This window comes from Pan paniscus, chromosome 22, assembly GCF_029289425.2.
Source record: "Pan paniscus chromosome 22, NHGRI_mPanPan1-v2.0_pri, whole genome shotgun sequence".
Taxonomy (NCBI): Eukaryota; Metazoa; Chordata; class Mammalia; order Primates; family Hominidae; genus Pan; species Pan paniscus.
Genome location: NC_073271.2, coordinates 38,744,362 through 38,757,247, shown reverse-complemented (window position 1 = coordinate 38,757,247; position 12,886 = coordinate 38,744,362). Strand labels below are relative to the sequence as shown.

General features: G+C 54.8%; 1 protein-coding gene across 6 annotated transcripts in view; it reads right to left on the bottom strand.

Moving 5' to 3' along the window:
- PDE9A (phosphodiesterase 9A) overlaps positions 1 to 12,886 on the bottom strand; it is a 125,213-nt gene that overhangs the window by 79,774 nt on the left and 32,553 nt on the right. For 2 of the 6 annotated variants that reach the window (XM_003823868.5, XM_003823869.5), the window contains exons 2-3: positions 12,730 to 12,800; positions 10,998 to 11,075 (exon numbers count right to left, since the gene is read on the bottom strand). The exons of 2 other annotated variants lie outside the window; for them this stretch is intronic. In XM_003823868.5, the coding sequence (XP_003823916.2) occupies positions 10,998 to 11,075; positions 12,730 to 12,800 (149 nt within the window). The remainder of the gene's footprint in view (positions 1 to 10,997; positions 11,076 to 12,729; positions 12,801 to 12,886) is intronic. 2 more of the 6 variants (XM_063601401.1, XM_063601402.1) reach the window with 1 other exon arrangement.

Below are 12,886 nucleotides of genomic sequence, written 5' to 3'. Positions count from 1 at the left end.
AATGAACAAGAGAGGATGGTGACAGTGACGAAGTCGAAAATGCACTGGGATCTCTGTGATGTCGCCCCCCCGCCCCCGTCATCACGAGGCCCAGCGTGATGGGGAGAGAATACTGGCTGTGCAGACGACAGCCAAAATGTTTCTGTCGCTGACACACGACAGCCTCTGGCCAGGAGGCAGGGAAGGACAGTGCAGCCAATGGAACGGGCATAGACCAGGAACAGGCAGCGGCCAAGAGGAGTAAGAAAAAATTCACACAAGTGAGGCCAACCCCAGGCAGATGCTATTCCTTGACCCAGCAGTTTAGCAACATTTGGAAACCTGGTAAGAGAGGTGCTACAAGGACACAGGGTGGCAGACGTCACAGGTGTTGCTGGTGGGGTGTGGGTTGCCACATCTTGGGGAAAGCAGTGTAGAAACACCAGTTAAAATCCTTTGTCTCAGCAGATGAATTTAGGGAGGGATGTATCAGAATGAAACACGAGCACACAGGGAGACAGTCAGATGATATGTGTTCATGTCTTTGACTTGCTCATTCATTCATTCAAAATCCTTTGTCTCAGCAGATGAATTTAGGGAGGGATGTATCAGAATGAAACACGAGCACACAGGGAGACAGTCAGATGATATGTGTTCATGTCTTTGACTTGCTCATTCATTCATTCACTCGCTCTACCCATTTCTTCCTGAGTGCCCACTGTGGTCAGGTGCAGGTGGGTTGAAAGAGCGTGCTCCACTGTGCTGTCTGGATAGGTCAGTCTGTGCATCTCTCCACAGGCAGGATGCCACATTAGTGGTCCCATGGTGCTAGGGTCTGAATGTTGAGGCACCCCCACCCCAAATTCATATAATGAAGCCCTCATCCCCAGTGGGTAAGATTAGGAGGTGGGGCCTTGGGAGGTGATTAGGTTTGGAGGAGTTCCTGAGGGTGGGGCCCACGGGATGGGGTTGGTGTCCTTACAAGGGCCAAAGACACCAGAGCTGTCTCTTGCTCTGCCTCATGAGGGCACAGCCAGAAGGCAGCTGTATGCAAGCCAGGAAGAGAGGCCTCCCCAGGAACAGAACCTGCCCACACCCTCATCTTGGACTTCAGCCTCCAGACTCTGAGAACTCAATGTCTAGCTGTTTAAGTTCAGACAGACTGAGACACTGCAGTGTCAGGTAGTTGTTAAGAAGATGAAGACAAGCATGCAAGTATTCACCTGGTGGGACGCCCATGACTCCTTACTAGGTAAAAACAACAAGTTACGGAGTGATGTATAGAGAATGAGCTCATTCCTGGAAGAAGAAACACAGTGAATATGGAGGGGTATACACACCAAGCTGTTCATGGTGATTAACTGGGGGCAATACATGTGGTTTGATGGTTACAGGTAACGTGGAAAATCTTTATAATTTTAAACACCAATAATGGGAAAAAATAAAACCTGTGTGGCACTGACCTCCCTGCACTTTGGGCCCTTTGTCTGTAGGGCGGTGAGGCTGAGGTTCTCGGGAGAGCCGGGCACTGTGGACTTGCCAGCTGAGCCCAAGTGCTGGGGACTAGAGGGCCCTCTGTCCCCTTGATTCTCCCCTCACCCTATGAATGACCTCACTCACACAGAATGTCAAGAAGTGAGCCCACAACCTCTCATCTCCCACCACGTGCCTGCGTGGGCTCAGGAGAGGCCCTGCCTCAAAAGGCCTTTTAGTGGTGGGTCATTTGGCACTGGAGGGCTCATTTCTCCCCAGAGACTCAGTCATAAGAGGCACTGGGCTTGAAGCGTGGCCCTCAGTGCAGAGCGGAGTCCTCCAAACTCCCCAGGTGGAGAGGGCACTCGGTCGTCATCGGGACTAGGGCCCCTCTAGCCCCTGATGCCTGTGCTCAGCTGGGCAAGTCCACGGTGCCCAGCTGTCCCAGGAACCTCAGCCTCACTGCCTTACAGACCCAGAGCCCAAGGTGTGAAGAGGCCAGGTGCTTTGCTGATGGCCTCAGTGTGGCCAGTGAGGACCCGTGCCAGGGTTGCCTAGGAAGGGCCCGGGCTGGGAGGATGGAGTGGAGGGTGGGCAGCAGAGAAGCCGGGTGTGCTGGCCTCCTCTTGGATCCTCCTTCCTTCCTCTTCTCAGTGTCTCTCCGGCTCCCACCATGAGAGCAGCCCTGGAAATGGTGCAGTGGGTGGAGAGAAAGCCAGGACCTGCGTGGGCAGCAGGAAGGGGCTTTGCCATCGCTCCTGCCACCCTGGCTCCCCACTCCTCCCCGACTTTCTTCTCCTGCGTCTCCTCTGAGGAGCAGCAAGGACTCTTTCTTCTCCTCCTTCCCCTGCCCCTTGTCCCTAGAAAATTAGTGCTGGAGGTGGGGGGCGGGTAGTGACCAGGAGCAGAGAAGGGCTCCAGGAGGTGGGGCAAGGGCTGGAGGGAGAACAGCATGGATCCCACACAGTGCCGGCGGGGACAGAGCCCGAGAGGCGTGTCCAGCAACTTCTCCCACGCAAGAGACTCAGAGGAAGGTGCCCTGGGGACCTGACACAAAAACAGGCTTACCAAGACACCCTCCCCTCATACAGGGGCACTGGGCCTGCTCATCCACCCAAATGGAGTCCAGCCCCCTTCAAGCCCATTCAACCTATTCAGAGGCCAGCCTCTCCGAGGAGTCTGGTAAGCTGAGGGCAGGAGCCATCACATCAGCAACAGAGGGAAAAGTGGATGGACAGGGAGCCTCTGTGAATGCTCCAGGAGGCTGCAGAAACCTTCCTGGCCCTTGGGCCCAAGATCCTTGGGTTGCATTTCTGGGCCACTCAAGATCAGTCTTGGCTCCCAGATGCTTAATCCTTTGGCTTCTCACAACCCGTTATGTTGCTCCCATGAATGAGTCAACTCTTGGCTCAGTCTCAATGGAGCTGAATCTTCATCATGCTCTTCAATAACAAATTAACACAGGAAGCACACCCTCTTTGGAAAGGATACGCTTGCCTCCAGCTTCTACTGTATTTGTCTTTTTCTAAGATCTAACTGCCTGGGCTCTAAGACCTCTTTTAAAACACATTTAATAGGAGGAGGAGGAGGCCTGGAGCCATTCTGGAATATAGAAAGCTTTTCTCTAAGCCAGAATGGCCGAGAATACTGGCCTTGCACGCACAGAGCTCACCCGGTGGAGAGTCACCCGCAGCACAGCTTGGCTGAAACCGGGAACAAAAGGAGCAATGGTGTGTGTCGCACGGCGCCGTCCTCTGGCCCTCTCCCCTCTGTATGTGTCTCACCACACACCCCACTTTCACTCACGCTACTGAGGTGTCTGATTTTTCTCCTTCCACTGCATCTTGAAGCAGTAGTGACTGGGGAATGGAAGGGGTAGGGTTGTCAGGAAGCAACGCCCATGTTAGCTGGATGTCAGGATCTCCAGAATGTTCCCGGATTGGAAAGGAAAATGACACCAGATGGCTCAGAGTCCCTCCAAGGAGGAATGCTGGAGCCTTATTTGATCACGGTTGGGCTATGACTTTTTATATTTGTTGGTCGTTAGGTTGTTTAGTCATCAATTATTTTTCTTGCCAGCTCTAAAAGGGAGTGGAAGCCAATCAGCCTATTTTCCATATTTTCCATGATGTAAACGTGTTCCAGGTTATTTCAAATGCCGGCTTGAGCATGCTCCAGATTGCACCAAACGTCCAGGAGCATAGGAAGGGTTAGGCAGCTGCCAGTGGATCCCCAGCCATAGGAGGGGCCTGTGGATTCGGGGCGGGGACAGGAAGATTGACAGCGTGCAGAGGGGGAATGTACTTGGAGGTTTGCAGAAGGGGAGTGCCCGCTGGGCTGGGGTGGGCATTCCTGTAGCTCAGCAGATTGGAGACAAGTACATTATGGTGGATTGGGGCCAGACATCCCAATGCGGGGGGCTGGAGAGTGTCCTGCAGCCAACAGGCCACTGGAGAACTCCATGCTAGGAGTGATGGGATGAAAGTGTGTTTGGAGCCTATTTTTCTGGAAGGTAGCAGGACTCAAGGGAGAGATAACTGTGAGGGGTAACAGGAGGCAGAAACCAGGGAGTCCACCTGTGAGATGCAGTCCACACTAGGAGCCGGCCACCAAAATCTAAAGGATGGCATTAAGGCAAGAAGTATTTTGAAAGAATAATCCAATGCAACAATTTGTTTAGTTCGGAATGAGGAGCAGAGAAGAAGCTAGAGTTTTAAGCTCTAAGAGACCATGCAACCGGCATCACCCCTTCTGATCAGGACGGAGGTGGTCTGTCAAGAGCCCTTGGAATTTGGAGATTTCATGAAACGCCCACCCTATGGCTGTGAATCTGGGAAGAATCCAAGCAAGCTAGGTGCAACCAGCCACCTGCAGGAATCCAAGCATGCCAGATGCAACCAGCTGCCAGCAGGAGAGCCTCCTCCAAAGACATGGTTTTTGGGCCTGAGGCTGGGGGGACAGTGAGGTGACCAAGTCCACACCAAGTCACTGCAGGTGACTTCAGAAGTGGAGGAAGTTAAAGAGAGACACAACCCAACCAACCAACCAACCAACCAACCAACCAACTGCTGACGTAGCTTCTGAGCTAGAGGGAGAGGGCTGCTGTCTGCTAGGAAGAAACAAAGAGTTTACCCAGCATGTTTCAGCAAGGGAAGGCCCTGGGTCTGGTAGACATAAGCTTCTGGTCACCAGAGGGTGGGGTAGAGTGGTTTCTTAGATTTTCCAGACCTTACATCAGCGGTTAGTCCCCAGACTGTGTGCTGGAATCACTTGCAGAGCTTTAAAAAAAAATCTCTTAAAAATCTGGACTTAATTGAGGGGTCTGGGCATCAACTGGTACCTTTTAAAAGATTCCTGGGTGGGCTGGGCACGGTGGCTCACGCCTGTAATCTCAGCACTTTGGGAGGCTGAGGTGGGCAGATCACCTGAGGTCAGGAGTTTGAGACCAGCCTGACCAACATGGAGAAACCCCATCTTTACTAAAAATACAAAATTAGCCAGGTGTGGTCGTGCATGCCTGTGATCCCAGCTACTTGGGAGGCTGAGGCAGGAGAATCCCTGGAACCTGGGAGGCAGAGGTTGCAGCGAGCTGAGATCACACCATTGCACTGCAGCCTGGGCAATAAGAGTGAAACTCTGTCTCAAAAAAAAAAAAAAAAAAAAAAAAGTAGGGCGCGGTGGCTCACGCCTGTAATCGCAGCACTCTGGGGGGCCGAGGCAGGCGGATCACGAGGTCAGGAGATCGTGATCATCCTGGCTAACATCCCGTCTCTACTAAAAACACAAAAAATTAGCAGGGCGCGGTGGGGGCGCCTGCAGTCCCAGCTACTCTGGAGGCTGAGGCAGGAGAATGGCGTGAACCCGGCAGGCGGAGCTTGCAGTGAGCCGAGATCGCGCCACTGCACTCCAGCCTGGGCGACAGAGCGAGACTCCGTCTCAAAAAAAAAAAAAAAAAAAAGATTCCTGGGTGGTTGCAATCTGCAGCCAGGGTGGAAAGCCACTCTTTAGTGGAACTAGCTTACAGGGAGTGGTTCAAATAAGAGCAGGCGTGTGTGCTTAGGACGCCTGAAAGCACAAATTGACGGGCATGCGTCTCGCTCTCAGGCATTCTCTGCAGGAGCTCAGGCACCTGTGTGGAAATCGGGGCAGTGAATTTCCAGGCCCCGTGGGTCACCGTGTCAGGTGGGGCTCTGAGCAGCCACCGGCCCAGCCTTCCCACGGCCCCTTTTCCACGCAGCACCATAGGCACAGCAAGAAAGTCAGCAAAGGATGCCGGCTCCCTCCTGGACATGTGGGGAGGGAATGGCTGCAGCATGCGGCCGGGGGGCGGGAGAGAAACGGTGGGCATTCCCGAGGCCTCGCGTGGCGGCTCCGGTGCAGGAAGAGTGCGAGGAGCAAGGCGTGCGGGCCCCGAAGCACATCTCTGAGGATGGCCGCATGTCACCAGGCACCGAGTGGAGGAGAGGAAGAGGGGAGGAGCCAAGGGGGAGGCAGGGCCAAAAAAGAAAAGGCCAGTAACGTCACCTGCCGGCGAGGGAAGAGGGAGGGAAGCGGGAGAGAAAACCCCCTGGGTCAGAAGAGCATCAGTGGCGTGTCCCGGGCCAGCCTCGTCCCCCTCACTGGGAACCTGCAGAAAGCCTGGCTTTCCGCTGCAGAAAGATTCTCGGGGCCCACCTCCGTCACAAACCAGAGACCGAGGGGAGCTCTGTGCTCCACCAAGCCCCCTGCGGATTCCGACGCAGTTGTCTGAGAACTACTAGGTTGGAAGATTGGGGGAGGGTGAGAGGACAGCGACAGAGCACAGGGGAGACCTCAGACACCAGGTGCTCTGCCTCAGCACCGCTGATGTCTCCGGCCACGTGTGTCATTGTTGTGGGCCTGTCCTGTGCGCTGTAGGATGCCAAGCGGCAAACCGGGTCTCCACCCATCGGATACAAGTAGCAGGCCCTTACCCCTGGTGACATCCAGAAATGTCTCCAGACGTTGCCCTGCGTCCCCAGAAAAAAAAACTGCTCTGGGCAGTGCAGAGGGGGAGGCACGCACGAGCTGGACTGGTTCACTCCGTCCCCAACTCATTCCATCCTGCACCCAGCATGCCCTGCCTCGTTTAGGGGCTGGAAATCCAGCAGAGAGCAAGGTGAAATTTCCTTCCTACGAGAGAAGACCGTCCAGCGGGGCCAGCAGCAGTGAGAACCTCAAACAAGTAAGTGAGATCACTTCAGACTGAGGCGCACACCGAGGGGAGGAAGCCAGTGATGTGCTGATGGTGACAGGTTGGGTGACTTTGGATGGAGATGGTGAAGGAGCTGGGTGACTTTGGGTGGTGATGGTGATGGGTCTGGGTGACTTTGGATAGTGATGGTAAAGGGGATGGTCACTTTGGATAGTGATGGTGACGGGCTGGGTGACTTTGGATGGTGATGGTGATGGGTCTGGGTGACCTCGAATGGTGATGATGATGGGTCTGGAAGACTTTGGATGGTGATGGTCATGGGTCTGGGTGACTTCGGATGATGGTGAAGGGCCTGGTGATAGTGATGGTGAAGAGGCTGGTGACTTTGGATAGTGATGGTGATGGGCTGGGTGACTTTGGATGGTGATGGTGATGGGTCTGGGTGACTCTGGATGATGATGGTGATGGGGCTGGTAACTTTGGATGGTGATGGTGATGTGTCTGGGTGACTTTGGATGGTGATGGTGCTAGATGACTTTGGATAGTGATGGTGATGGGCTAGGTGGCTTTGGATGGTGATGGTGATGTGTCTGGGTGATTTTGGATGGTGGTGGTACTGGATGACTTTGGATAGGATGGTGACAGGTGGGTGACTTTGGATGGTGACGATGATGGGGCTGGTGACTTTGATGGTGATGGTGACAGGCTGGGTAACTTAGGATGGTGATGGTGATAGGACTGGGTGACTTTGGATGGTGATGGTGAAGGGGCTTGGTGACTTTGGATGGTGATAGTGACAGGATGCATGACTTTGGATAGTGATGGTGATGGGTCTGGGTGACTTTAGATGGAGATGGTGATGGGTCTGGGTGAATCTGGATGGTGATGGCGATGGGACTGGGTGACTCTGGATGGTGATGATAAAGGGGCTGGTGACTTTGGATAGTGATGGTGATGGGTCTGGGTGACTTTAGATGGAGATGGTGATGGGTCTTGGTGAATCTGGATGGTGATGGTGATGGGTCTGGGTGACTCTGGATGGTGATGGTAAAGGGGCTGGTGACTTTGGATGGTGATGGTGAAGGGGCTGGTGACTCTGGATGATGATGGTGATAGGTCTGGGTGACTTTGGATGGTGATGGTGATGGGGCTGGTGACTTTGGATGGTGATGGTGTCGGGGTAGGTGACTTTGGATGGTGATGGTGATGGGGCTGGTGACTTTGGATGGTGATAGTGAAGGGCTGGGTGACTCTGGATGGTGATGGTGATGGGTCTGGGTGACTTTGCTAGTGATGGTGATGGGCTGGGTGACTGCGGATGGTGCTTAAGGCAGGTGGCTGGGCTGGCACCTAGCGGATGAGCAGAAGCTGGTTCTGCAGAGCTGGGAAGGCAGGATCCTGTGGGCTGGGCATGGTGCGGGTGTGGGTACAGGGGATAAGTTGGAGAAGTTGGTGAGGCATAAGTTGGCAGGGCCCAGATTGGGAGGCCACCATGGAGAAGAAGGTGTCTTACCAGGTTGAACCTGGCAGCCGTGTGGGAGAGGCAGGCTGGAGGCAGGGAGGTCAGAGCTCAGTGAGGCCTGGACCTAACAGTGGCAGAGGGAATGGAAGAAGGCACAAAGGAGGGGTGCAGGAGGTGCAGGCACCAGCCTGGGGGACAAATACAGCCACATCTCAGCACGTGCCGCCCCCAGCCACGATCAGTTTGTCATGAGAGAGGAGAGTCTATTCTCTCCTCTTCACCATGTCTATGCCTATATCCACACCCACGATCATAGATAGAGCATCCGAAGCTCTTTCTACGTCCAGAGCCACATTATCTAGATCACATCCACATCGCTGTCTAGATCCGTTTCCACATCGCTGTCTAGATCCGTTTCCACATCACCCGTACCCGGTTAGATCCACACCCTATGCATCTATCTATATCCTCATCCGCGTCTAACGTCCTCTTCTCCACCTGTGTCCTCATCCGCGTCTACCTCCATCTTCTCCACCTGTGTCCTCATCCGCGTCTACCTCCATCTTCTCCACCTGTATCCTCATCCGCGTCTACCTCCATCTTCTCCACGTGTATCCTCAAGTGCGTGTGTCTCCATCTTCTCCATCTCCACTGCTCCCCTGTCCACGTCCACTGCCATGTCCATATCATGGTACCTCATCTGTCTCTGTCTCTTTATCAGAAAGGCATGCATTTTGGCATCTCAGCAGAGAGCTTCCAGACATTTGGGCTCTTTGGGCTCAGGAGGGCTTTTGTCTGGTGTGTCTGATACTGTCTCTTGTTAATAAGGCACCTGGGGCCAGAGAATTAGAAGGGTCAAGGTGGGCTTCTCCTATTTCCCGCCCAGTTTAAATGTCTCTGCATGCTGTGTCAAATGAGTTCAGGAAAACAAAGCAGTTTCTCTCAGAGACCCAGCTGGCATGGACAAGGTGCTGGTTTCTGTGAGGTCACCTCTGAGAGATCATTTTAGTCTTGTGGGTGTCAGGAGGACAGGTCCCTCAGTGACTTCGCTTCTGAGCGAGACCCCCCAGGCTGGAGCTGGTGCTGAGGCTGACAAGATGCTCACTGGAGTCTCTGGGGAGCCAATTAGCACTGCACCTTCCGGGGAGTCTGGAAGCCAAGAGTCAGAGCCAGACTGTGTGGGGCAGGAGACGGGCATCCTGGCTAGGGCAGGAGGGGAGACTGACGGGCACGGCCAGATGAGAGGAGCTCGGCTGAGGCCTCAAGGTGACAGGGAGGACGGCTGACCAGGACAGCTCTGGACACGTCCACTGGGGCCTCGCTGAGGGGGACGGCACTGGCCATGCCCCCTGAAGCCTCACTGAGGGGGGCGGCGCTGGCCATGTCCACTGGGACCTCGCTGAGTGGGACGGTGCTGGCCACACCCACGAGGACCTCGCTGAGGGGGATGGCGCTGGCCACACCCACGGGGACCTCGCTGAGGAGGACGGCACTGGCCATGTCTACTGAGCGCTCACTGAGGGGGACGGCTCTGGCCATGTCCACTGAGACCTCACTGAGGGAGGCAGCACTGGCCACGTCCACTGGGGCCTCACTGAGGGGGACGGTGCTGGCCACGCCCACTGGGACCTCACTGAGGGGGACGGTGCTGGCTACGTCCACTGGGGCCTCACTGAGGGGGATGGCACTGGCCATGTCCACTGAGACCTCACTGAGGGAGGCAGCACTGGCCACGTCCACTGGGGCCTCACTGAGGGGGACGGTGCTGGCCACGCCCACTGGGACCTCACTGAGGGGGATGGTGCTGGCCACGTCCACTGGGGCCTCACTGAGGGGGACGGTGCTGGCCACACCCACGGGGACCTCGCTGAGGGGGATGGCGCTGGCCACACCCACAGGGACCTCGCTGAGGAGGACGGCATTGGCCATGTCTACTGAGCGCTCACTGAGGGGGACGGTGCTGGCCACGCCCACTGGGGCCTCACTGAGGGGGATGGTGCTGGCCACGCCCACTGGGACCTCACTGACACAAGGGTCTGCCTGACATGCACTTTCTCCTGTGGGCTCAGAGCTGGCCATGGGTCAGTTGGGCAGGACACCCTGATGACCAGATTGACAAGTGTACCATCGCATCTACTGAGTCCCTTGGAGGCACAGTGAGTCCCACTCTGGGAGGAACAGAGGACGCCAGAGAGGGGTCCTGAGGTCGCACGCCCCACCCCCAGCTCACCTGCTCCCTTGCCTCATGAGGAAATCTAAGTTCCACTTTGCCCAACCACAAAGAGCAGTGGAGGCTGCTGGGGTCTCCCCAGGTCACCAGGAACAGGGGCAGCTCACTGACCTGAGGGCCCCTGCTCCGCATCCTTCCTGGGCCACACACTGCTGGCTTGACCTAGTTCACAGACATTCACGGAGGCTTTCACCGGCCTCTCCTCTTGACTTCCTGGGCCTCCCTTGTCCCTGGCCCTTCTGTGCTTAGAATCTCCCACAGGCATCACTTTATGAACACAGAGACCGGCCCTAAGTGGGTAAACACGAAATGTCCCCAGGGGCTCTGTAGGGAATCTCCCGTGGTCCTTCCTGGGGTTAACGTGGGGATCCCGGGGCCTGGCTCTGCAGCTCTTGGCTCACCCTCCTGGGCCTCAGTTTCCCCTCTGTACAATGCCTCCTCCCGTTGAGAAGCAGGTGCAGAGCCACGGCTGCAATTGTTATCTTGGAACGTGCCCAGCTCCTCCGCAGGGGAACACGACGAGTCAAGCTTCCTTCACACTCGCTCCTACCCTCACCCTCCATCTCTGCTGTCAATTCACACCTTTCTGCAGTAGCACATTTACAAAATCACAGAAAGCCTCCCATGTCATGGAGAGAAGTGCCAGGCACACCCCGAGGAGCGCGGCCGGAGCCTCTTACCGTTCTGAATTCGCCGGCATGGTGGGGTCGATGGAGACCATGGCGTCGTCGGTGGTCAGCAGGGAGATGGTCGTGTTCCTGGAAAACACACCCAAGCCCGTGTTTTCACCCATAGCGTGCTCTGGGATGTACACTTGAATGTACACATGGGGCCAGAGCCCTGAGACAACCAGGACAGTCCCAGGACCAGCCTGACCAAGGTGTGGTGGGATGGGAAGGGTGGGAGGCCATCCCCAGGGCATTGAGACTCCGATTGTAAATGAAATTAAACAGCTGCGTATAATCCTGAGTGCGTGTAGATGCTGAAATACTTTAAAATGGGACTTGGAGCAAGTCTACTTTATTGAGTTGGGAGATTTTTTTTTAAAAACTGTGGTAAAATAGGAACTAACATTTATATCAGCAGATGATGAACTCATAGTTTGTCTTTCCGCTTCCAGTGCCTTTGGGAGTCCGTCTGAACTGCGCAAGTCTCTCCTACAAAATAGTTTTAAATGCTTAGGATGAGTCTTCCTCCAACCTCACATGTTTTGGGGCCTCTTGCAAGCTGTGTTACCTCCACCAAGTTAATCTCTGATCTTCAGTTGTAAATTGTTAAAATCTGTGAAATAGAGGTGATACTCAAATCCCAGGGCTGCTATACGGAATACTGTGTATATATATTTATTTATTGGCACATTGCTTCATATATGGTGCCCAAAGATGCCCCAGACCATGGGCTATTTTTGCGGCTAAAACTGCCATTTGCTGCACTTTCAGACGTGTACTTTCATCTCCCTTTTCTCACCTGTCTGTGAGAAACTTCAATTGCCCTTCTCCACCTCCGTCCTAACTTTAAAGTTAATCCTTGAGCCAAAGCTACTCCTGCTCACCCTTTACATTTGGAAAGTTTGCTGATAATTAGAAAATTCACTGGCTCGAACACACTGTTGATTTAGGACATTAACTCCTGGGGGACTCTGAGGACTCGATAAGGCAGATCACTGGTCTTTTCAACCCATTTCTGAAGTCAGCCTTTCGCCCAGTGTTGATCTGGGTCAAGCCCCCTGGGTAGAAAAGGCACCTATGGGGTGATGTGGGGCTGGGGACCAAACACACACAACCACCCCGCTTTCTCGAAAAGTGAATGAAGAAGTGAGAGGAAAAAACCCACACTCCTTTTTATTTATTTATTTATTTTGAGGCGGAGTCTCGCTCTGTTGCCCAGGCTGGAGTGCAATGGCATGATCTCAGCTCACTACAACCTCTGCCTCCAGGGTTCAAGCCATTCTCCTGCCTCAGCCTCCCAAGTAGCTGGGATTACAGGTGCTCGCCACCACGCCCGGCTAATTTTTGTATTTTTAGTAGAGACAAGATTTCACCATGTTGGCCAGGCTGGTCTCGAACTCCTGACCTCAGGTGATCTGCCCACCTCGGCCTCTCAAAGTGTTGGGATTACAGGTGTGAGCCACCACGCCCGGCAGAAAAACCCACACTCTTAGGAGGGCGGTTCTGTTTAATTCAGCCCGACGGTTTCCTCCTTGTGGACACAGCCATCACCTGTGGAGGCAGAGAGGCCCGGAGGGCGGCTGAGCCTCCCTCGGGATTCTGCGCATTGATTGATTTCGAAGAGCCCCATGTAGAAGGCCGGTGCCTCGGGCCCTTCAGCGCCTCTTCCCGCCCTTCCCAGCCATCCCGAAAAGGCGAGAAGGCCGCGTGGCGTCACCGGGCAGAGCCCGCAGCGCGCACTCACCGAGGCAGGCCGGTGGCGATGCAGAACAGGTCCATGATGTCGCTGGAGTTGCAGTACTTGCTGAAGATTACCTGCAAAACAGAAGCGCGGTGAGGCGGCAGCGAGGGCGGCGGGTCTCCCTGGAGACGTCAGACGCCACGTGCTTCTGCTTCGGCTC